The sequence below is a fragment of the Schistocerca americana genome, chromosome X, assembly GCF_021461395.2.
Source record: "Schistocerca americana isolate TAMUIC-IGC-003095 chromosome X, iqSchAmer2.1, whole genome shotgun sequence".
In the NCBI taxonomy this organism is placed as follows: Eukaryota; Metazoa; Arthropoda; class Insecta; order Orthoptera; family Acrididae; genus Schistocerca; species Schistocerca americana.
In genome coordinates, this window is record NC_060130.1 from 997,345,421 (window position 1) to 997,371,424 (window position 26,004).

At 42.3% G+C, this 26,004-nt stretch overlaps 1 protein-coding gene across 1 annotated transcript in view; it reads left to right on the plus strand.

Annotated features, from left to right (window-relative positions):
• LOC124556689 (epoxide hydrolase 4-like) overlaps positions 1-26,004 on the plus strand; it is a 95,611-nt gene that overhangs the window by 45,439 nt on the left and 24,168 nt on the right. Inside the window, exons 3-4 of the mRNA XM_047130664.1 lie at positions 18,672-18,947; positions 24,428-24,579. Coding sequence (XP_046986620.1) covers positions 18,672-18,947; positions 24,428-24,579 — 428 coding nt within the window. The remainder of the gene's footprint in view (positions 1-18,671; positions 18,948-24,427; positions 24,580-26,004) is intronic.

Below are 26,004 nucleotides of genomic sequence, written 5' to 3' on the forward strand. Positions count from 1 at the left end.
CTATCCTGTCCCCCCTCCGCCTCCTCCGCCCATCAGGGGGCTCTGCCTCCGCCTCCCAAATCCCTCCCTTCCAAATCCTCCTCCCCGTGGCCCCCACCCCCTCTGCCCCAGGGGCCACCCTTCCTCCTCCTCCTCCTCCTCTCCTCCTCCCCCCCCCCCCCCCCTCACGCCACCTGAGAAGCGATCCTCTTCTCAGGCGTCCATCGGGGCAACGTTCCGGACCCCAGCTTCCGAGGTCCGGCGTTCCAAAACGGACCCCGCGCGTGAGGACCTTCTTCGGGTCCAGCCCACCATCCATGTGCCTCCTCGGCCTTCCAAGAAGGCCTCCAAGAAGTAGTCTCTATCCCCCTCTCCACCCCGGCGCGTTTCGTCTGACGCTCCATCCGTGAGTCGCTGCTCCCGGCCGTCCTCAGTTTCGCCGGGACGCTCTGCTGCCAGGCGCTCCGCCGGCCTTTCGTCGGCAAATAATGCGGCCCCTCCTACACAACCAGGGACAGCGGCCGCGGCTGGCGATGAGTCGATGGAACCGGATCCGCCTCTCGTTGGTTGTAACGTTGTTCCCTCGCAACCTGGCCCTCCGTGGCCGTCGAGGTGACCAGCTCTTCCCCAGTCTCGTTCCCCCAACCTTTTGACTAGCGATGGCGTTGTTTCATTGGAACATAAGAGGTATTCGATCTAATCGGGAGGAATTACAACTGCTCCTCCGCCTGCACTGTCCGCTCGTCCTTGGTCTCCAGGAAACCAAGTTGCGCCCGACTGACCGTATTGCCTTTACTCACTATACCTCGGAGCGGTATGACCTCACCCCTGTGGACCGTATCCCAGCTCATGGTGGGGCCATGTTGCTCGTTCGGGACGATGTTTATTACCATCCCATCCCATTGACCACCCCACTCCAAGCAATAGCTGTCCGCATTACTCTTTCTGCTTTTACTTTTTCAGTTTGTACCATCTACACTCCACCGTCATCTGCTGTTAGTCGGGCTTACATGATGCACCTGATCGTTCAGCTTCCCCCGCCGTTGTTATTGTTTGGCGACTTCAATGCCCATCATCCCCTTTGGGGCTCTCCTGCATCCTGTCCAAGAGGCTCACTCTTGGCGGATGTCTTCAACCATCTCAATCGTGTCTGCCTCAATACCGGCGCCCCGACTTTCCTCTCGGACTCTACTCATACCTACTCCCACTTGGATCTCTCGATCTGTTCTACCACTCTTGCCCGTCGGTTCGAGTGGTATGTCCTTTCTGACGCCTATTCGAGCGACCACTTCCCCTGTGTCGTTCGTCTCCTGCACCACACCCCATCCCCACGTCCTTCGAGCTGGAACATACTGAAAGCTGACTGGGGACTTTACTCCTCCCTGGCGACCTTTCCGGACCACGATTTTCCCAGTTGTGACAGTCAGGTCGAATACCTCACGGCTGTTATCATCAATGCTGCCGAACGTTCCATTCCTCGTACTACTTCTTCTTCACGTCGCGTTTCCGTCCCCTGGTGGAACGAGGCTTGTAGGGATGCTATCCGTGCTCGACGACGTGCTTTACGCACCTTTCGCCGCCATCCTACGTTGGCGAATTCTATTGAATACAAACGACTCCGAGCGCAAAGCCGTAGAGTCATCAAAGACAGCAAAAAAGCTTGTTGGGCCTCTTTCACCAGCTCCTTTAACAGTTTTACTCCCTCTTCCGTCGTTTGGGGTAGCCTGCGCCGGCTGTCGGGCATTAAGGCCCACTCCTCAGTACCTGGCCTGACCTCAGGTAATGAGGTCCTTTTTGATCCTGTGGCTGTCTCCAACGCCTTTGGCCGCTTTTTCGCGGAGGTTTCAAGCTCCGCCCATTACCATCCTGCCTTCCTTCTCAGGAAAGAGGCAGAAGAGGCTCGGCGACCTTCCTTCCACTCGCTGAATCTGGAAACTTATAATGCCCCCTTTACTATGCGGGAACTCAAACGTGCGCTTGGACTGTCCCAGTCCTCTGCTCCGGGGCCAGATGCCATTCACGTTCAGATGCTGGCACACCTATCTCCGGCGGGCAAAAGCTTCCTTCTTCGTACCTACAATCGCGTCTGGACCGAAGGTCAAGTCCCCATGCGTTGGCGTGACGCCGTTGTTGTTCCTATACCCAAACCCGGGAAGGATAGACACCTTCCTTCTAGTTACCGCCCCATTTCTCTTACAAGCTGTGTCTGTAAGGTGGTTAATGCTCGGTTAGTCTGGATTCTTGAATCTCGACGACTACTTACTAATGTCCAATGCGGCTTTCGTCGCCGCTCCGCTGTTGACCACCTTGTGACCTTGTCGACATTCATCATGAACAACTTTTTGCGAAGGCGCCAAACGGTAGCCGTGTTCTTCGACTTGGAGAAGGCTTATGATACCTGTTGGAGAGGAGGTATTCTCCGCACTATGCACAGGTGGGGCCTACGCGGTCGCCTGCCCCTTTTTATTGATTCCTTTTTAACGGAACGAAAGTTTAGGGTACGTGTGGGTTCCGTATTGTCCGACGTCTTCCTCCAGGAGAACGGAGTGCCTCAGGGCTCCGTCTTGAGCGTAGCCCTTTTTGCCATCGCGATCAATCCAATTATGGATTGCATTCCACCTAATGTCTCAGGCTCTCTCTTTGTCGATGACTTCGCGATCTACTGCAGTGCCCAGAGAACATGCCTCCTGGAGCGCTGCCTTCAGCGTTGTCTAGACAGCCTCTACTCTTGGAGTGTGGCAAATGGCTTCCGGTTCTCTGAAGAGAAGACGGTTTGTATCAACTTTTGGCGATATAAAGCGTTCCTTCTGCCATCCTTACATCTCGGTCCCGTTGTTCTCCCATTCGTGGACACAACTAAGTTTCTAGGGCTCACGTTGGACAGGAAACTGTGTTGGTCTCCACATGTCTCTTATTTGGCGGCCCGTTGTACACGTTCCCTTAATGTCCTCAGAGTTCTTAGCGGTTCATCTTGGGGAGCGGATCGCACTGTCCTGCTTCGCTTGTATCGGTCCATAGTCCGATCGAAGCTGGATTATGGGAGCTTCGTCTACTCGTCCGCTTGGCCCTCCCTCTTACGCCGGCTCAACTCCATCCACCATCGGGGGATACGTCTTGCGACCGGAGCCTTCTACACTAGTCCTGTCGAGAGTCTTTATGCTGAAGCTGCCGAGTTACCATTGACCTACCGGCGCGACGTACTGCTGTGTCGGTATGCCTGCCGGCTGTTGTCTATGCCCGACCACCCCTCTTACGAGTCCTTCTTCGCCGATTCTCTCGACTGTCAGTACGGGTTGTATGTGTCTGCCCTGCTGCCCCCCGGAGTCCGCTTCCGTTGCCTGCTTCGACAATTGGATTTTGCCCTCCCTACCACCTTCAGAGAGGGTGAGAGCCCGACACCACCTTGGCTCCAGGCTCCGGTTCCTATTTATCTCGACCTCAGCTCACTCCCGAAGGAGGGTACTCCGGCTGCAGTGTATTGCTCACGGTTTGTCGAACTTCGTGCTCGACTTGCCGGTCACACCTTTATTTACACCGATGGCTCCAAAACTGACGACGGTGTCGACTGTGCCTTTGTCGTCGGGGCCGCCACCTTTAAATACCGGCTCCTCGACCAATGTTCCAGCTTTACGGCCGAGCTTTTTGCTCTCCATCAGGCCGTTCAGTATGCCCGCCGCCACCGCCATTCATCGTATGTACTCTGCTCTGACTCACTCAGTGCTCTTCAGAGCCTTGGAGCTCCCAATCCGGTCCATCCCTTGATTCAACGGATACAGCAGTCCCTCCATTCTTTCGCTGATAATGGTGGTTCTGTCAGCTTTCTGTGGGTTCCCAGACATGTAGGAGTGCCTGGGAATGAGGCTGCGGATGCTGCAGCCAAGGCTGCGGTCGTCCTGCCTCGGCCAGCCTCCCATTGTGTCCCGTCATCTGACGTTCATGGGGATGTATGTAAGAGGCTTGTGTCGTTGTGGTGGGATGCTTGGTCATCCCTCCAAGGAAACAAGCTCCGGGCAGTAAAACCGCTCCCAACTGCTTGGACAACATCCTCCCGACCATCTCGGCGCGAGGAGGTCCTTCTGACCAGGTTGCGGATTGGGCATTGCCGGTTTAGCCACCGCTACCTGCTCTCCGGTGACCCAGCCCCGCAGTGCCCTTGTGGTCAGGCATTAACAGTGCGCCATGTTTTATTGTCGTGTCCCCGTTTTAGTCAATTTCGTGTTATCCTGTCCCTGCCATCTACCTTACCGGATGTTTTAGCTGATGACGCTCGAGCAGCTGCTCGTATTCTGCGTTTTATAACTTTAACTGGCTTGTCCAAAGACATTTAACCTTTTTACTTATTTTATCTGCGTCTTTGTCAGGTCCTTCTGATGTCCCCCCATCCCCTTGAGTTTTAGCAGATTCCATGTGCTCTAACACCAGTGACTGGGCGCTAATGACCTCAGCAGTTGAGCGCCCTTAAACCCTACCCAAAAAAAAAAAAAAATTGGACACTCTTCATTTAGCTATTTGTGTTTGAACACCATAAGAGCATGCAGAAATGGGTGGACCACATCACACGAGTGATCCATCGTGGTGCTGACCTATCGGAGGATTTCCAGTTAACAGTTGTTTACAAATAGCAGCAGTGCTGAAACAGAGATGTCTCCAGCCAACACCCAGCGACATCGCTCAGATGACTGCAGAGCATTTTACTGCAGCTACGGCCATTGCCAGCCAGGATCTGGCATTTCACTGCTGCTATATGAATGCGGCATGGGGCAAGTTGAGCTTAAGATCCCACAATTCTGAGTCTTACAACTGCCCTTTCTCCATCTGGGAGCTGGAATCAGCTCTATCTGAGGCTTGTGATACTGCAACTGCTCACAACCAAATCCAGTAGTGCATGTTTAGACATTTGGCAGCAGCATCAAAGCAAATCCTCCTCAATTGTTTTAATCTGATATGGAAGACAGACAGTTTCCCAACTTGTGGGGAGAGGCAATTGTAATTCTTCTTCTCAAACCAGGAAAGGACCATCCATTTCCCAGTAATTACTGAAGCATCACCTAATGAGCTGTGCAGGAAAGACGATGGGGTACGTGGTTAAGAAACCTGGCAACTCCTTAGCCACTCTTTGTGGATTCTGGCGATTTCAGTCCACTGTCAACGTCACCCTAATAGAGGCCGCACTGTCAAAGTCACCTTAATAGAGGCCGCTATTCAGCAGGCTTTCCTATGTAAACATCGCTGTGTCAGTATATTCTTAGATACCAGTAAGGTGTAGGACACTATTTGGAGACACAGTATTCTTGTACAACTCCATTTATGGGGCTTTCGTGGCCACTTCCCCATTTTCATATGGTCCATTCTGTCTAAGTGCCTTTTTAGGTCTCAAATTGGTGATGTGCTTTCAAACTGTTTTGAGCAGGAGAATGGTGTTCCTCGGGACAGTGTTTAAAGTGTTACCCTCTTTGCCAGAGCTTGAAAGGGTGACTTGAAAATGACCCATCAGTTGCAGTTTACATTGTGGAGGTTAGAGGACTGGGCTGCAAATATGGGTTTTCAGTTTCCTGCAGGTGTGTGTGTGTGTGTGTGTGTGTGTGTGTGTGTGTGTGTGTGTGTTCGTTCATTCATTTTAATCACTCTCGTCTATTTTTAATTTTCCTGATTTGCATATGAGGGACACCATTCTACAATTTAAAGGCTCGGTGAGGTTTTGGGATCTCATTTTTGATTCCAAATTGTCACACCTGAGAGATGTGAAAACCAGAACCCAGAAGGCACTAAATATTGTAAAGTGCCTTAGCCACAGATCATGGGAGCATACATGGGCATCTGCTCCAGTTTTAAAGGACCTTTATGTTCTCATAGCTAGACTATGGATGCATAGTGTGAGTGAGGCCATCTCACCTGAAGATTATTGATACTGTCCACCATGAAGTGCTTAGGCTGGCCACAGGTGCTTAGAGGACCAGTGTCTCTGTACAGAGACTGGGGAACCACCACTCACCACCATCTGGTGGCAGCTCCTCATGGTGCCTCAGGCATCTAAGTTTCTCGCAGCTCTGACTTCACCTGCATACCATACCATGCTATTGCTTGTCCACCTCTGGAACGCCTTTTCTCAAAGTGTCCACCAGTGACAATACCATTTGGCATCAGCTTGCAGGGCGTGCTGGAGTCACTTGGTGTGGAGCATATGTGACCCAAAATTGAGGATTTTAACTGCCTGCCTTGAGACTTCACTGTCTTCGACGCTTAATTATATGTGCTCTTGTGGCCACTGGAGCAGATGAGATGTTCTTCGTGTGCTAAATTCCTTGTCTGTTCTGATTCTCTGAGTGCCCTTCACTCTCTACAATTCTTGTACCAAACAGGTAAGGCATCCAAGACATCCTGCTCCAGCTGCAATGGCTGGGGAAGGTGGTGTTTTTCTGCTGGGTACCTGGATACATGGGTATTGTGGGGAATGAAAGGACAGATCTGGCAGCTAAGGAGGCATGCTGTTATCCTCGGTTATTTCAATGTACCAACCCCTGCATGCTGCAGCCTCACTGTAGAGGTACAGTGTCTTGCATTGATGGGAGGATGAGCGACTGGAAGTGACAGACAATAAGCTCCATCTATTAAAGCCCACAACACAGCCGTGGCATACCTCCTTCTGGCCATGTCGACGGAGTGAGGTCCTCCTTACTTGTCCCTGCACAGGCCACAGCCCTATGACACATGACTTCTTGCATTGGTGAGAAGACCCTCCAATGTGTGATGCTTGTGGTGTGCAGATTTTATTAGACTGCGTTTTATTGTCTGACCAGAGGGCAATGGCAGATTTGCCAATAGATCTGCCCTATGTTTAAAGTAACATTCAAATGAATGTGGTGAGAGTTTTAAGGTTTTGTGGTTTGTGCAACTTATTTCCTAAAATTTTGGGGAGATGTTCTTAATGTGTTAACAAGGTGACTGATTCTTCCATTTTTTGTGAGTGGTCAGCGAGTCAAATTGCCTTGTGTCTTTCTTTTAGCACGTCTGTTGTTTTACTTCTCTTTTAATCCCATGTAGAGTGCATTTCACTTTTTCTCCCTTGTCTTAAGGCAGGATGACACATTGTGTGAGTGAATGGGAATGTGGTGGGAGTGAGTGAATGCTAGTAATTTTATCTGCTGGTGACAATTTTTGTAATTCTGTCCACATTAGTTTCTTTTAATATGTGTAACGGTGCTGATAACCTTTGGTGTTAAGTGCCCTCAGTCTGAATGACCTCACCAAAGTTTCCCCACATTAAATAACCCCAGTGAAACCATTTTCTACAGCTCCCACAATCCATACAACTACTTTCCTATGGCAACTCCCACAGTTTCCACTCATGATGTATAGCAGAGAAAAAAAAAGATGTAATATATGAAACTAAAAAAAAAATTCTGAGCTCCATTTCCTTTATTTTACTATTAAAGGATGTAAACTCCAATAATGTGTTGAGTTTACTAAGAGTGTGAGATCAGTAATGTGTGATGGATGCATGTAAACAAAATGTTGGATAGAAGTTGTACCTAACCAAAATTCAAAACAAGAAGAGAGGTTTCCTAAATGTAAAGTCAGATTGCCAAATAGTCACTTGGGTGACAAGAAAAGACACACTAATATGGTTTTCCAAAGCAAAAGTACATAGTGTACATAAAGTCCGGGGACACTTTCAATTATTTATTGCACAAAAACCAAACATTGTACAGATATCATACGTATGTCATTTTGAAGAGAAACCCTGAAAGTTTTTCTTCATGTATACCACCACAGTGTAGTTTGGTAATTTGCCAATAGTCAGTGCTAGTTGCAAACATGGTGAGTTCAGGTGCGGAGCGAGCTGTGTCATGAAATGGCCTCCCCAATCACCAGATCTCATTCCGTGTGACTTTTTTCTGTGGGAACACATTAAAGATCTGGTGTATGTACTGCCTCTACCACACGATGTAGCAGAGCCCCGGGGGGGAATACAGGAAGCAACTAAAACCGTCGATGATGCCATGCTGGGATTGGTATGGCAAGAATTTGATTACCGTATTGACATCTGCCGGGTCACTCTCTTCAAAGTGGAATATGTATGACATCTGTACGATGTTTGGTTCTTGTGCAATAAATAATTGAGTGTTCCTGGACTTTATGTACACTCTTTATATACAAAACTACTCATGGACGTGCACAGTTTGAGAGAGATCGAAAATTTAGTTTATACTAAACCTCCAATATAATAACCACTAACTGTATTGCAAAAGATATCAATAATGTGAAACAGACAAAAAAACAAAACAAAAATAAAATATAAATACAGTGTTAATGTCTAGACAAGCACTAAAATTACACTTGTTATTCTGCCCCCATGTTGGCAAAGAAAGACACACGTACTGCAAAGTGTGTTGTATTTCAGGATGCCAGATAATGATGCAGAGGCTGGGGTTGGGTTGGGTTGGGTTGGGTTGGGTTGGCATCTGTATTAGGTGGTGGAACTGGGTTGTTGGTCAGGAAGCTAGTAATCCGTAACCTTGGATGGAGTAGCAATGGAGTGGTGAGGGATGCCTAGTTGTCATTAGATGTTCAAGAAAACAGCATTGTTCAAACATTCATTTATTGCTCAGCAACGTACAATAGTCGTGATGAAACTTGGAGGAGCCAGTGTACCCAAAGCCGAAGCTGTACACGGTCGGTGAGAAGGTGCTGTGGTCAGCTAGAGGCTGGTCACTCTCTGCCCCCGGTGTCACATGACTGGTGAAGTGATGATGGCAATGTTTTGACAAGGACTCTGACTCCAGCAGTGGGTGGCAACCCACAAGAGCAGTCACAAAGGCTAGAGGCAGCCACATGATGGGGGCAACACTGGGGCCTGCAGAATCATGCCGTCAAAATGAGCAGAAGGGAAAGTGTACTGGCTCTCCTAGTTCACTGGTTCCACTGCAACATCTCAGCTGTTCCACTTGTGTGAACCATGGAAGTACATGTTAGCACGGCAATTGCAGGTCATGAATGGAATCGTTCATGAAATTTATGTAATGAATTACGTGGATATAGTTAACTTACCTCAGTGGACATCAGTTCTCCGCTAGTTTCGACAATTTCCAAGCAGTCTTTGAAGTTTTTGAAGACTTCAGCTCCTTCAGAATTTGTTTAATGCCACTGAAAAATTAGCATTTCATATAATGAATCAGCTTAGGAATGATGTCCATCACATGATATTTGCAACATCCAAAGTTTGATATTTCAACACTAATGTGATCTATACTATTTAAACATTCATAGAAAATGTTGCCCCATGAACTGTCCTTGTAGGGTTTTACTGCGACAATATTTTCCACCTATAAGAATAGTGAAGGCGCCTTTTGATGGGTATGATCAATGTCTTCTCTGTAGAGGAGCAGTAATCTCTAATAGATATCAGTAAAGAGTGTAGCATCTAAGATAAATTCCCATTCAGGGTATACTGTATACTGCATACTTGTGGCTACAAATGAGTTGTATTTATATGGGTTTGTTCTGTCCTTGTTTCGCTGTGACATAAATTCCGGTCATGTAAGCTACAACAGAGCTGCAACTCGGGCATCAAGCAAGCAGAATGCTCACCACCTGGCAGTTCTACCTTTCTGCTGTGACAATGAAATCACATCTACGTTTGCAAGCCACAGCATGGAGTATGAATTTTCTGTTACACTCTCAAATAAAGGGAGGGGAAAAGATGGCTGTCTGTATGCCTCTGTACAAGCTTTAATTTCTCATATCTTTGTGGTGCTTGCACAAAAATCTATTAGTGGCAGTGGAATCATTCTGCAGTCACCTTCAAATGCCATTCTCTAAATTTTCTCAATAGTATCTTGCAAAAAGAAAATAGTCTTCCCTTTGGGGATATCCATTTCAATTCACAAAGCATCTCCATAATACTTGCATGTAGATCGAATCTACTAATAACAAATCTAGCAGCCTGCGTCTACATTGCTTTGATGTCTTCATTTAACCTTGCATGGTGGGGATCTCAAACATTGATTAGTTACAAAGAGTGGATCGCAGTACTGTTCAATACGTGGTCTCCTTTACAGATCCCCCCAGGGGACTCACAGTTCTTCATGGTGCCTGTGGGGCACCAAGCTGTTGCAGCCCATTCATCCTTCCTGGGCTGAATTTCCTTGCCTTGCCCTTACCCTCCCTCTGTGTCCTCACTCCTTCCTTGCTGCCTGCTCTTTCCCCTCTCTGTCTTCTTATGTGTGTTGATCTGGTTATCCCGCTAGTGTCCTGTATTCCTTGTGGTTTTGTTCCCCTTGCCTTTTCTTTTTCATCCTTCCTTTTTGGTATTTTTGGTCCCCCTTTGGGGTTTGACCTCCATTTCTAAATTTTCTCTCCATAGTGTGACAACAGTTGGGACAGAACTACTTCCCTAGCATCTTCGGTGTGGATTTCCCTCCCCCTTCCTTCTCCGCCATTAGACCCCTTCCATCCCACTAGGTCACCAGCACCTATCCCCCCGTTTCCCGCGTCTCCTCGAGGGGCGGATTTACAGCTTTAAATTAAATTGTTGTTTGACCGACTCCTGGGAGGCCATCCCCTGTCTAATAAACTTTACACAATTGAGGAGACTTGCACCACATGACATTCTTCCTTCTGTCTCACCTGCTGGGAATGTACCATCATCTACTGTCTTCATGTTGGCTATACCAGGTTGACCCATGGTTTTTTACTCTGCAACGAGCCCCCTCCCCCCTCCCAACTCTCCCCCACCCCTTTGTAATTGCCGGGCTCCCCTCACAATGATCAATATTTTGCTGGACTGCCCCTGCCTTTCTTGGCCATTTGTATTAAATATGCTCTCCAACATTCCTTATCTTGGGTGTTAGTGGATGGCCCTCACATGCTTACAGCTGTCCTCAGTTTTCTTCGTGGAAGTGGTCTGTCCATTCAGGTAGAAGTCCTTGAGTTTTTCCTCTGGAATTTCAGTCCCTCAGTTGGTGTTGGTTATGGAGGCCTTGGTCTTGTCTCCACACCAGCCAATTTCTCCGTGCCTTTTTCCCTAAAATTTATCTGGTCTGTTGTGCAGTTTGTTTCCCCTTTTCCTTTTTCTCCTTTCGCTGGTGTTGTCTCGTGTGTGTGTGTGTGTGTGTGTGTGTGTGTGTGTGTGTGTGTGTGCCCTGCTGCTCTCCCTGTTTCCACTCAACCCCTCCTGCTCTTTCCTCTTTCTTCTGCCCTGATGTCCCTTTTCTCTCTTCGTTTGCTTTTTATCCCTTCCCCTTGACTGGACTGTGCTGTTTGTGATGTTCCTCCCTTGATTTCTGCCATCTTAGGTAATGAATGGGACCGATGACCTGACTGTTTGGTCCCTCTCCCCCCCTCCCCCCTCTGCTGGCCACCATCAAACCAACCAACCAACCATCCATAACAGATGAACCACACTTTGCTAAAATTCACCCAATAAACCAAAGATGAACACTGGCCATCTCTACTACCATCCTTGTGTGCATGTTCCATTTCATATCACTTTGCAATGCTACACATAGATATTTAGTTGATATGAATGTGTCAAAAACCACACTACTGACATTTACATCTACATCTAAATCTGCATGGATACTCTGCAAATCACACTTACGTGTCTGGCAGAGGGTTCATCGAACCACCTTCACAATAATTCTGTTATTCTAATCTTGAACAGTGCGTGGAAAAATGAGCACCAATATCTTTCTGTGCAAACTCATGATTCCCTTTATCTCAGTATGATGATTTTTCTCCCTATGTAGGTCAGCGTCAACAAAATATTTTCGCATTTGGAGGAGAAAGTTGGTGATCGAAATTTCGTGAGAAGATCCTGCTGAAACAAAGAACACCGTTGTTTTAATGATGTCCATCCCAAATCCTGTATCATGTCAGTGATGCTCTCTCCCCTATTTTGCTGTAATACAAAACGTGCTGCTCTTCTTTGAACTTTCTCAATGTACTTCGTTAATCTTATCTGTTAATGATCCATTACCACACAGCAGTACACCAAGAGAGGATGGACAAGTGTAGTGTAGGCAGTCTCTTCAGTAGATGTGTTAAATTTTCTAAGTGATCTGCCAACAAAACTCTGTGTCTAGTTTGTCTGATGCCATATTTGAAAATTTCTATTGTCACCCCTATGTGGTGCCAGGCTGTGTGCTAACTACTTGATGCCGTGTAGCAATACTTGTATCAGCTGGTTGCTTCTACTGTAAGTACCTAGCCAGCCCTTGTCTGACCTGCTTCCATGAGGCTCTTGCATTACTGGTAGTGGTGCTTTATTCAGCCATGCTAGGTAAATTAGTTGCAGTGCAACAAAGTTAAAGATACGTGTACACTAGTTGCAGTCCAATGTTTGGTGAATATTGAAGAGGTGAGTAGACTGCCTCAGACCTATAAGCCTCTACCATCGCTGTAAGATAACCATTTAGATAAAAGAGACAATGTTGGAAAACTGGACTAAACCTGTCAGGTTGCACTCAGCTGATTCTTTCTGACAATTTTGAAGAGGACCCCCAAACAGCTTTAAAAACAGAGAAGCCAACAAGCCCTGCACATAATCTACTAACTGCTGCAGTTTCCCCAGTACATTGGAAGGCAAGGGACAGGAAAATCCTTCACTAATAAATGGCTCCCACTCTATAGTATAACAGAAATCAGTTCAGATCACAGGTAGAAGAGTATACTGTTGACGCATAAGGACCCATATTCTTGTATCTTCAGGAGACATCTTAGAGTGATACTGTTTTAATAAGGGGCAATGTCCTTAATAGTAAGTAGGCCTTCAGTGGCTAAGAGATAAAAGGGAGACTGCCTAGCTTTATTAATGATTCATGCAATTATTCACCTCCCCCTTTCACCACCAGCCAACATGTTGGAATCATGGTGTGCAAATCATGGTGTGCATGTACGTGTGTACCATTGGGCTACTGTATATTCCACAGATCTACCACTACACAATGTTCTAAGTGAAAAGATGGGTCCCCCCTTCATTTTATTTCAATGTGTGTAATTACGGCCACGGTATCGAATGAAAAGTATCAATACTGTACTCGTGAGTAGTATCGGTCAAAAAGTATTGTACTTCTGAAGGTATCGACAAAAAAGTATCGATACCCCCAAGTTATTGATGCTTTTGGTATCAATAGATTTTTCGAACAAAATGCAAACATTTACAAAATATTATCATAGAAAAATTGAAAGTATTAATGCTTTGAGGTATGTTTCCAAATTTTCTATGAAGTTCTTTTGTATAATTTGTACTTCATATCATACAAATTCAACATCTATCCATATTTTGAGATTTCAGAAATTTAAATGAACTTCACAACTTCCAGTCTAGTCGTAAGATACAACTGGTAAGCAATAATCTAATGCACAACACACAGTACAGTCTGCTCCATACAGCATAATACGTGCCTACGTAGAAGATACACGGCGATCCCTATGAATGTTTTAACATTGAAAATAATAAGCAATATTTCAAGTAATCAAACAATTTATTTAGTATAAATATTTCACAATATGAAATGCAAATTATGGTTATATATTTCTAACCTACCATTCTTCCTCTGCACAATCACTTAAAAATAGTTTATCCAACCGTTTTGGTGATAGCCTGTTTTGCGTTTTAGACATAGTACTGTCTGTTTTAGAAAACGTTCATGAAAGAGGACGTGGCATAACCTGGTGTCTTGAAAATGGATGTTTTTGAATCTGGGATCGAGTAAGCAAGACATGGCTACTAAATGACTATCTTCCACTTGTCTAAACCTGTGCTGAATCTTCTAAGGGTTCCTGCCACCCAGTCACTAGACAAATTCAAAGCATCTATTTGTGTTTTTAAACAGTTGATCATCGGTATAATTTTACTGATTGTCACATACTGCTCTCCGGATATTTCTTTAGAAACGTATTCCAATGACTTCAAAACATGAAGCAGATCTTTAATATTGTGCATTTATATGGCCAATGGAGTAGACGGTGCTTTCTCATTAAGCATCAGAATTTGACGCACGAAAGGAGCCAGTTTGATATGCCTCTCAAGCATATAATATACAGAATTACAACAAGTCTTTACATCTAAGATCGACTTCAAAGTAGTTCCAGTTTGTTCTTGCCTTAATAAATCACTCTGAATCACGCTTGACTTGAAATATTTAACATCTGTTACTTCATTACACAATAAATTAAAATCGTTGATTGACAGTTGATTCAGCAATAAGATTAATAGTATGGGCAAAACAAGATAAATGTTTCCCTCTACCTATTAATTTTGTAATACCGGCTACCATATTTGCACCATATCAGTAATAATAGTGGTGATTTTCTCAGGTTTGATATTCATTCCTCGACAAATTTCTTGCATCTGTTCAGAAATGTAGTCGCCAGTACGCCGTTGATCCAGTGTGAAGTAAGTTTATTATTATCAGAATAGTGGGCAGTGACACCTAAATAACTAGTGGTAGTCATTATCTCGGTCCATACATCACAGGTTAGTGAGATATGATTTAAAGTTTCGAATTTCAGTTCAATTTTTGGTCGCGTAACTCTGTAGGAACTGTCTAGATTTTCTTTGTGTGTAAGCTCTGAATCTTAAAAGATGGACAAACCTGACACATCAATTTCCAGAATCCACGACCTTTAACAATGTCGAATAGTCGTTTGTCCACACAAATAAAATAGAGACAATTTGCGCTACAGGGAGTTTGCTCTCCCTCCTTCCTCATACTATAGCTTTCTCTGTAGTGTTTCTCCAATGGAAAGTTGCTTCATTTTGTTAGATGGTCTGCTTTCTGCGTCCGTTGAATTCTCTGATGATTACACAGGGTTGAAGACCTTATCCCCAGAAGTGACGTCAATGTCGATAGGCTCACTGGGCGATGGCGATGATTGTTGTTGCTCTTTTATCTTCAGCCATTTTGGTGGTAACTTGATTGTCATGTGCCAGGTTTCCTTTTTCACTGAAAAATACAGGAGGAGTGGATTTTTTTAAACAAAAAATAAAAACTTCCAGTGTAGAACACCTCATACATGTGCTTTTTCAGCCGGCCACTGTGGCGAGCAGTTCTAGGCGCTTCAGTCTGGATCCGCACTGCTGCTGCGGTCGCAGGTTCGAATCCTGTCTTGGGCATGGATGTGTGTGATGTCCTTAGGTTAGTTAGGATTAAGTAGTTGTAAGTCTAGGGGACTGATGACCTCGGATGTTAAGTCCCATAGTGCTTAGACATTTGAACCAGTTTGTGCTTTTTCCTCTATTCTCAGATAGACGATGATTTAGTTTTTTTCTAAATAAAAATGAACTAGTTTCAGAAAAAGTAAAAATCTAAAAAGTATAATATTCTAAGAATATTAGTAAATTTACCTCGATATTGTGCTTGTGGGATGCTTTTGCAAATGTTTCTTCATATTTGATGTATTCCCCGATGATTTTAAGGTTTTGAAGCAAATTTTTCATTTCACTTCATTGGTGTTTAAGCGAGTGTAATAATTTTCACAGGCGCCATCCTAGGTGTGCATGCAAACCACTTGCTGAAAACTGACAAACCAATTTTTATTCAAACCAATTTTTATTTTCAAGAAAGCCATATTGTTCATTTAACATTTCTAACACAAAGTACCACGTGTGGACATATAGTATTTTGTTAGTGTTTTGAATAGCCGGTAGCGTTGCAACTGTGTTGCCAGCCTAATCTTTGTGGCACCGCAGTCGCATTGCGTCAGTGTCAACAGTCTGAGCTCTAGAAAGTACTCGCTACCTACCATGAAGTACTCATTGAGTAAAAGAATCGATTGCAAAATGTCGAGTAGAAAAGTATCGTTATCGATTATCAATACTTTTTTCTATGTCCCTACGTGTAATATGCTGCGATGTCCTCCAGTTGTCTGCCCTAGACATTGAGCTGTTGATAACATCTTGATATTAAGAAACACATTTTTCAAACATAAGGCGAAGTATATACTTGAGCACTGTTACGGGGTCAGTAATCGACAACAACCTATAGGGGCAGTTTCAAATTCTTACACAAAGTACTCAATGTGGAGTAGTCAATATGCTGCCACGTGAACCCTATTTGATATGGATACACATGCCAGATAAAACAGTACCCAGATGAAAGCTACAAAATATGTACAATAAGGATAATTTGATGCTGGATTGACTGTATTAGTGACACATGTGACTGTATTCCTGAAGCATCTGTCTTCCAGCTAACTAAGAGAATAACTTGTCTACTATTTAAGTAAATATTTCTGCTTTACAATTGGGTTCAGATGTTGGCCACCTAATGAAAACTTTGCCACCACTTTTTGGTTGGTGGCAGCAAAATCTATCAGAATGGGTAGAGATTGTGACAACTGTTCTTGAGAACTGGAAACCATACCATTAAACAAACATGAATATTGGAGGATTCTGTGGAGAGGTGAAAGATGCATTGTTAATGCTATAATGACAAACTTCTCTCTTGTGACAAATGAGGGATGCGTGGTCCAGACTGTGGCAAAATATTTTGCTATTAGGTTTCCATCATTACCAAGTGATTGTTGAAAGGAGCTTTTGGAACCACAGTTCCACCAATAATGCAATTTACAACTGCCTTTCACCATAGGAAAGCTGAATTCACCCTAATTTGTGATCCCAACACTGCACCAGGCTATGACGAAAACCAGTATGTGTTGTGGGCACCTCAGTGAGAAAACTAAAGAAGTCCATCAACCTGTTAATGCTATATGGGAAACAGGACAGATTCCTGACTTCTGGGAGGAACATCCTGTATTTATCCTCCTCAGAAAACTGAAGTACCAAACTTGTCCTAGTAATTATTGTAGTTTTTCTTCCACTACCTGCTTTAACTGATGGTCAGACAGTCAACTGATTATGGGCCTGGTTCTTAGAACCCAGATAATACTTTCTCCCTCTTCCTTTTATTTGTTGTTGATCTGTGGTACTACTTAGTCACAATATCCACAAACAAGTCCACACGAGAATCTTCTGTGGCACATGTTCATGTTTTATGGTTTTTCCTCTCGCTTCATTGTTTTAGATGATCTGGTGATGACCTGTCAGAATGTTGTTTTATAAGAGACAATTGAAGTGGCTTTCTCAGAATGACCTTTTTTTTTTTTTTTTTTTTTTTTTTTTTTTTTTTTTTTTTTTTTTAACAGCTGTAGGTAATGTTATATCCATAGCAAAGACACCCTTCAGTGGTCTTTGTTCATTTATTACTTTCGAATTTTCAGTTCACATTCTTAGCCTGGCAACAAGTCAACAGTTAGAAGGCTAGAAAAGTAAGCACTAAAGCTTGGCTCAAAGTTTTTCGACAGAAAAAATTGTTTTTCTTTTCACTGTTACATTCATGATTTTAATGTCAATGCCTGTACTGAAGGCGCCATTTTAAAAATGCAATGTTTTTTTTTTTTTTTTTTTTATTTTTATCAGAAGATTATGTGGTCTTCATGCATGGAGTGCCTGGAAACTTCATTCCACACAGTGCTTCATATGTTAAAGTGCATTGTTACTGGTATATGGGAACAGATTGAACTTGCCTGTTCCAATTTTATATAGCTGTATGGTACATAGATGATTTTGGATGCACATTGTATGAATGTTGGACCATGAGATCTGAAGGAACTGGATGAAATCCATTGTGACTAAATCACGCAGACCAAGGTGCATTTAGTACAAGGCCCACTCCAAACATTAGGCAGAGGCTGGCAAACTGGAACTTGAGTCGGGCAGCAACTCCTCATGATGTGGGAAGCATACAAATTATACAACGTACGCCAGGCACCTTCATTTCATTCTGTTGCTAGTGTAGTCATGGTAAGACTTTCATTAACTGTGTTCAAGCAATTAGTTCTTATGGGGTTTGTGCAAAGAACTGATTTTCAGAAATGAGAGTGAATGTTGAAGTAAATAATGACTTGGACTTCTCAAGAGTCCCAGAATTATTGGAAATTTAATGAATTTCAGAAAATTGAGCAGTCCCAATATATTTTCTTAGGTATTTGGTTTATAGTATTTTAGAGGAGCACAATAATTTTAAAATAGACTCCCTCAGCTCCATGCCTGTCTTCAGGCTTTTCCCATGAGAAACCTTAGCCATGTAAAACACTTAGTAATACAGAGTTGTGTAGACAATGAAGCAGAGGAGCTGTGAATGAAGGAAGAACTTTCTCATTTGCTCATATTCCATTAGTGGTCTTCTGATCTAACAGCAATAGGACCTCCTATTCCTCCCAAGACAGCAGCACGAGCACATTTTCTGCTGGCCACCAGACGACATAGGAGTAAGGTGAATTGAGTGAGCTGAGAAAACAACTGTGCATGGCACGTGCGCGTGCGTGCGCGCGCCTCTTTACAGTTCAGTGAGTACATCGAAGGTCCTGATGTCAAATGACCTAGATATCACCCCCAGCACGACACAGTTGCCGCAAGTGAAACCATCTTGCAATGCCCAGAGTACAGTGTCTGATATTATAGGAAACTAATAAAGCAACTGCGGGTGTAGAGTTTTTTAATTTTTTTATGACTAGTTCATACTGTTGTTGTAATTTTCTTAAGCTTGGAAAAATGTTGTTGGGTAAGGGAGTTGACTAATTTCTTTCTTTGTCAGTTGGCAGCACTGTTCTTACTCTAGAGTACGTACTCAACAAATTTTTTGCGTATAAAAATTTTGATATGTATGATTTGCTTTTTTTTTGTGCAGGGTTGTTGCTCTGGATCTTAAGGGATTTGGTGACTCAGATAAGCCAGCCTGGAGGAGGAGCTACCGTGTTGACACATTACTGGCAGAACTGAAGGAACTGATAACGGCTCTTGGAACCTCAAGCTGTACAGTTGTTGCTCATGACCTTGGCGCATTATTATGTTGGTACCTTGCACACCAATACCCTGATATTGTTGAAAAATTTGTGTGCATATCGTGTCCTCACCCAAATGTTTACTGGAGTACAGTTCCAAGAGAGAGTGTTTTCAACTCGAGGTAAGCGTTTTCCACCTAATATTACTTTGTATCAACAGAAGTTTGTTGAATTACCTAGTTTCTTTTCTGGTGTTGCAAATGAATGATATAAGTGTGTTTAGGCCTGAAATGGAGGATGATGAATTTTATCCATAGTGGATGCTGTTGAACTCTGTGGCTGTTCCTTTATAGGGTGTAGAAAAATTTCCGCTACCAGTCACAATAAAAGGTTATTTATTTGTCACATGATCGGTTTCAGGCTTGTGCTCATCCTCAGGTGTTTATATTGCTGGAGATCACTGTATAAATACAAAAAAAATTGCTGGTGACTAAACAGATAAAAGTGGGACAATTGTAAGTGGCAAGGCAGCATTTGTCAAAAATATATCTGTACGTACATAAAGATGAAGCATCATTATTATAGTTACGCTGTGATGACAGTTTTTCCACTTAGTTGCACACTTAACATTTTCATGTCCATATTTCAGTTTTATAAAGTTTAGCTGCATATTTCACTATTAAGATGTGCACTCATGAAATACACTGTGTTTACATACAAACATGTGGGCTATGGTCTAATAACTCAGGCGTAGCTGGTATAAAGATGTTGCTCATCCAGAAACATGTAGGTTATGGTCAAAGAACTTAGCCACAGGAAGTGCAAGTGTGTTGCACATGTAGAAACTTAAAAAGCTATTATAGACTGCAAAGTTTTTTGATACACATTATGAAATTTTTTGATCCACATTTTTGTCGGAGAACTTAGATCTAGAAAGTACAATGATGTTACACACATGAAATTTTGAAAGCTATTACAAATTATACAATGACAGTTACAGCTTGTGTTTGCCATATTATTTTTACAAATCACGGTAGTGACACTTTAACTGCTGTATGACTGCTACATTGAATTTCCATAGAATATTACTTTGTTATTATATCAGAGGATAATTAGTTTTTGTTTTTGAATATTTCATGAAATATGTGAAGATAAGATTTGTTTTTGCAAGCTCCACTTGTTTGTTGAGAATAAGGTCTGGTGAGTTATATCCACAGCTCTCTCACCAGACCTTACTCTCAGTGAACAAGTGGAGCTTGCAAACAAATCGTTTGTGGCACTGAGAAATTTGCAGAGAACAATGTGGGGCTTTACTGATGATAGAAATGAGAGAGAGTAGAAACTAGTTAAAAAAAGAAAGTCTTATACAAGTAAGGAAAGATGTAGGAAAAATGGGGAGAGAGCAGACCCAAAAGTGACTAAATTGCTTTCCTGTGGGTGGAGGGGGCACTAGTTTGGTTTTCTGTAGGATGCAACTACTATACCCTGTTGTGAATTTGACACTGTTTTCTATAGGATGTGCCATTTGGTCGGAGAATTTGTTTTCGTAACTACCAGTAAAAAGTCAGGGGTGGGGGGTGCAGGTTCAGTGAGTTGGTTTGTGCTTGTCAATTTCTGACCAACGATTGTCACTCAAAACTGAATTGTGGTTGTGGTAGAAGGGTCAATCTGTTAACATGCAGGTATCCTCGTTTTGGGGAAAATGAATGTTACTCATTAATATGCACTTAGGAAAATAACTTTAAAATCGATAACATTCATAGCTTGAACTGCATTAGTTGGTGTTTCCAAAATGTGAGTGTACTACTGCTCCCTCAGTGTACACAGTGTGTGTGTGTGTGTGTGTGTGTGTGTGTGTGTGTGTGTGTGTGTGTGTGTGTGTGTGTGTGTGTGTGTGTGTGTGTCCAGTACACAGCAACATCTACATGTATAATCTGCAAACCACTGTGAATTGCATGGCAGAGGGTATGTCACATTGTACCAGTTATTCTGGCTTCTTCCCAGTATATTCACATATGGAGTGTGGGAGGAATGATTGTTTAAATGCCTCTGTGCTTTCAGTAATTCTAATTGTATCCTCACAGCCTGTATGTGAGCAGTACGCAGGGCGTTTAGTATATTTCTAGAGTCATTATTTAAAGCTGGTTCTTGAAACTTTGTCAAGATAGTTTGTCTACCTTTGAGTCTGCCAGTTCAGTTCATTCAACAACTTAGTGACACTCTCTCATGGGTCAGGCAAATGTGGAACCATTTGTGCTGCCCTTCTCTGTTAGTCCTATTTGGTATGGGTCCCACACTCTTAAGCCATATTCTAGAACTAGTTCCTCTGCATGCTCATGCCCTGTGCTGAAGTTTAAAGTTCCTCATTGAGATTTAACATTACTGATGTTTTATCTAGTTTACTGAACATGTATATTTTTCTGCTTGTTTTACTTGTCATTTGTATTTTGGTAATCATGTTGCCAAAACTGCATCAGTCACTTATAACACTTTTGACGTGGACATTCTCAAAGAGGTCAAGTTTATTTATTGCCATTAAAATGAATATATTTCAGAATTACGAACTATCTGTTCTAAATAGTTTTCAGAGAAGGCATTTAGTAATGTTTCACAGGATGTCTTACATCATGCCCACCACTAATAAAACTGTAATCTTCCCAATTGACTGTTGGGTGATTAAACCCTCCACCAATGAGTACAATATGATTGAGGAACTTACATGCAAGTAAACTGAGGTTTCTGAAAGTCTTCAGTTATATCAAGAGATGAACCTGGTGGGCGATAGAAGAATCCAATTATTTCATGCACACCCCCGACACTGAGTCTCGCTCAAACAATCTGACACGTAGCTTCAGTTTCTGTCTCGGTGGGTTTGAGTTTGTCTACTGAGACAAATCCACCACCTCCATTTGCCTATCCTTTCAATTTACACTTAAATTTTCCCCAAAAATCTCACTGCTATTAATTACAGGTTTCAACCAGTTTTCTGTACCTAATATTATGTGAGCTCTGCTGCTTTTCAGCTGTGCTTCAAACTCTGGCAGTTTGTTGGGAATGCTTTAGCAGTTTGGCAGTTAACCGTTAGGACAGAAAGTAGCAGCCTAGTTTGTCACAAAACCTTCGAAGTCTCTGGTTTAGTCTTTCCATTTGACTTGGAACCAAAGGACCATAATCCTCTCTAGGGACAATGCTGCAAATAGTGAGCTTCATTGAAACTCCCTGTGCAAGGCTGGTGTTTTCAACCTTCTCTGCCAGTCACTGGAATGACCCAAGTATGACCTCAGATTGTACCGTGTAGGAATATTCTTTGATACTGGAAAAGCATATGACACTATGTGGTGGTAAAACATACTCATCTAGCTTCACAACTGGCCTTCTGTGGAAGGTTGCCATTTTTATGGTTGCCAATTTTATTAAAATTCTTCCTTTTAGAGTGCTCATTCCATCATCAAGTAGGAGGCATACTCTCGAGCAGTTTTATGCAAGAGAATGGTGTCCTTGTAAGGCACATATTGTTACCCTCAACATTGCTATAAAAGACACAACTTACACGGTAGTGTGTCCATTGAAGATGTCTTTGTTGTCAGTTGTATGATGATCTACTCCACCTCCTGTATAGCTTCTACAGCTAATCAGCTACAATTGACACTTGACAGACTGGAGGATTGGGTACAAGACAGGTTTTAAGTTTTCAGCAGATAAAATAATGTTTTCATTTTAATCATCCGCCACAATTTTAATGAATCAGAAATATTTTTTAATCAATCAGATTTCTGAGTGGCATTCGATCAAAGGCTCACATGGCTTCCACACTTGTGGAAACTTCGTGTACCAGCACTTACAGCCGTAGACTTTTTAAAGTATTCCAGCCTGAACGTTTGTCTAAAACTATTTTATGAAACATTTTTTCCAGTCCCGTTAGGATATGAGTGTATCATTTATGGTTTGCTATAACTTCATATGTAGATGTTGGACACAATACACTGTGGGTATCAGAATGACAACAGGGTGCTGAAGCTGTGAGCTATCACTTACTACCAGATGGCAGCTCCTGACAATACAACATTCCTTTAAAGCTAAGGCAGTCACATAATCTCCAACTTCCATCATTTTGCTCATCTCTAGCAGAGCCACTATTCGTGAACTGCCCATGGGTCAAAAAAGTCATTAGGGATCTGGACAAAGCACTTCTTAGCAAGACCAATGTAGATGCTATTGAGGTCCTCCTAGTGTTATCAAGCAAGTTGGCACAGTGGTTAGGCACTGGACTTGTATTCAGGACAACAGTAGTTAAAAGTCCTTGTCCAGCCATCCAGATTTTGGTGTTTTGTAGTTTCCCTAAATTATTTATGGAAAATGTTCTGTATTCTTCAACATTCTGAAGTTGTGCTCTCTCTAGTGACATTGTCCTTGATGAGATGTTAAACTTTAATCTTCCTTCCTTCTTGTCTTCTACATTTTGGGCTTATTCATTTTATGTAATTTTTAACTCGAGACATTTTTGAGGTGGGCAGCGTTGGTAGTGGTGGGATATATGTGGATTTGGTCTCGTCACAGGTGGGTCCTTCTGAATGTTAAGTGACACATTCTGAAACAGGTGCTATTACATTTCCTTTGTGTACAATTATAAAAAATTGTTCTGTAAGGAGAAATTTTTCTTCACTTCACAAACTGGAAACATTCATATCCAGCTTGGGCACTGAGAATCATGTTGTTGGGCACCCTAGAAGAAATATCATCCATCATCATCTGTGCAGGTGTTCACACTTCGGGTTGCCACTTCTGATAATACCATAAGTGTTAATTTAAAAATGTAAGTGTACTTTGCAACATCAATATTATTTTTAAATTTATAAGTACATATCCACTTCCAAATTCATTCATAAAATCAGTTTGTCATTTCTTTCATCTGTTTGCTCCTTCTGTGATGAATTTATTGGGTACAGACACTATATATCATATATCATCAAAAATTAAATTAAGTTTCCTGTATTATTTTCTTGTTATTACTACCTTGGCTATATTTGCTGCAACTTTTTTCAGCTGGCTTAGTTCATACTTCAGATTTGTGGATGTCTGTAAAATGGTGAACCTCCAGTGTCACTGTATTTTGAGACCTGCAAGAAATATATGCTACTGTTTCCTAATGCTGAATTGTTGCATCTAGCCACTGATTGCAGTATAGTGTAGATTATAAGTTCAAAGAAACATTCTTTCTGTGTAATCCTCATTAACAGGTTGATTAATCTTACAAATAAATTATGCTTTCGATTTATTGAAGTACATGTATGTCGTCTAAACAAAGTCTTCTACCAATCTGCATTTAGCATACTGTCTCAAACTAAAATTGTTTGCCAGTTATTTAAACCACCAATTTAACAGTACTGCATATTTGTTCCAAATATTCAGGGTGACCTATAAGAAAGTATGTGCACTTGTGTGCACATGCAGAGTATTTGTAGTTTCAAAGTAGTTCCATAGTCTGTAGGTTTTTAAACTGGAGCAAATAATATTTTTACTACTAATGCTTAATGTACATATTGTAGAAATGAAATTGCTGTTTTTAAGTATAAGAAAGTCTTAATTTGTAAACCTCTCGTACTTGAGGTGGGGGGTGCAGTTAACTTGATTGATGTTTGTAAAATATATGTCAATGTTTCAGCTGGATCAGTTTCAGTCAACTTCCTTACTTACCAGAAACAGAAGCCTTAAGAAATGGTCTGAGCATAATCAATCAGCGATACCCTCATCTTCAAAAAAAGAGTGATGCGGATGATTATCTTGTAGCAAACAAATATGCTTTTTCTAGGAAAGGTAAAACTCTGTTGATATTATTTGCTTTCACTTTCACTATCTCACAGCTTAATTGTTTCTACATGATGTAGTGGAAATGTTCCATTAATTTGTTAAACACAGGTAACTGTTAGTTTTATTATTAAGTGCTGTCTTGACTGGTATTGATCAAACATTTCTTCATGAGGTGTGGCCATGAAGTTTTGATTATTAGCCCAAAAAATAGTTAAAGTTCATATTTTTTTGTTTGTGTTGTGGGTCATTGCGTACCAGGACTGCAGACGTGTAGCTGCAAAGAAGCAAAACCTTAGACATCTTTTGAGATGATAATTAAAATTTGATTATATTTTGTACAAAAAGAGATGCGACTTTGGTTTATGGCTAAATCAGTGCTGGAAAGTGTTCTCTATTTGAGGGCTGCTGTTCGCAGAGAGAGATATATATACTTCGGCAAATTCATGATTTTGCACATAAACAATGTTCTAGCAAATTACTTGTCTGTGATATATGAAATGATAGTCTTAGAAGACCTGAAATTTCAACACAGTTTACAGTTAGCAGATGGTAAAGTTATATGCCGATATGAATATCCATGGATACATCTGCTGACTTCCATAGTAACAATTACTTTGCAGCAAAAACCTGCAGGGTTGCATATATCTGTGTGTCTATCTTCTGACACAACAAAATTTCTTGTGGTTAAAAGCACACTGTCAATACTACAGTGAAGTTTTTGTTTACTTGAATTAAAAGTTCCCAACATACATCATTGAATGTAGTGGTACCACATATCTGTAATAAAGTTGGATAAAATCTTGGTCAGCCTGCATACACTGACCTTGTGTTGCTGCGAGCTTAACTTGGGTGAAATCTATTAAGCATATTCCCAAAGATGTATCTGCCTCTTATACCCTCAGTTACAGTGGTGTTCAGCTAAAAAGGTGAGTGGAGGGGCAAATGCACAGTAACAAGACAGTGCACCATGTGACGCTGAAGCCAATAGCATCATTCCATTATTTCAGTCTATTTCATGCATTGCTGAGTGTGGTGATGTTTTCTCCAGTGTACGTGTGTTGATGGCTATTTTATTTGTGAAGTGTTTATCATGATTAATGGATCAGAAAAGTGACAAGTCTTTCACAAGCAAGAAAGAGTTGTAGTGTTCAGAGTGTATAACTTCATCAACAGTGTGTCTAAACCAGATGACCTGTCGTGACATAGTGCTCGATCCAATGTTGCCAACAGCATGGTGAGACCGACTGAGGGGTGTGGTGTGGGGCTGAGAACTGTGTAGCATATCTCTAATGAACGCACCTATCAAAGCCAGTGAATGAGTTTGAATCTTTTAAATCACTAGGGAAGTGATACAATTGTAGGAAGGAGGCAATCTGGATGATTCTGCTAAGAACGTTTCACATTGTACATTATTAGGTAGGTATTCGATAG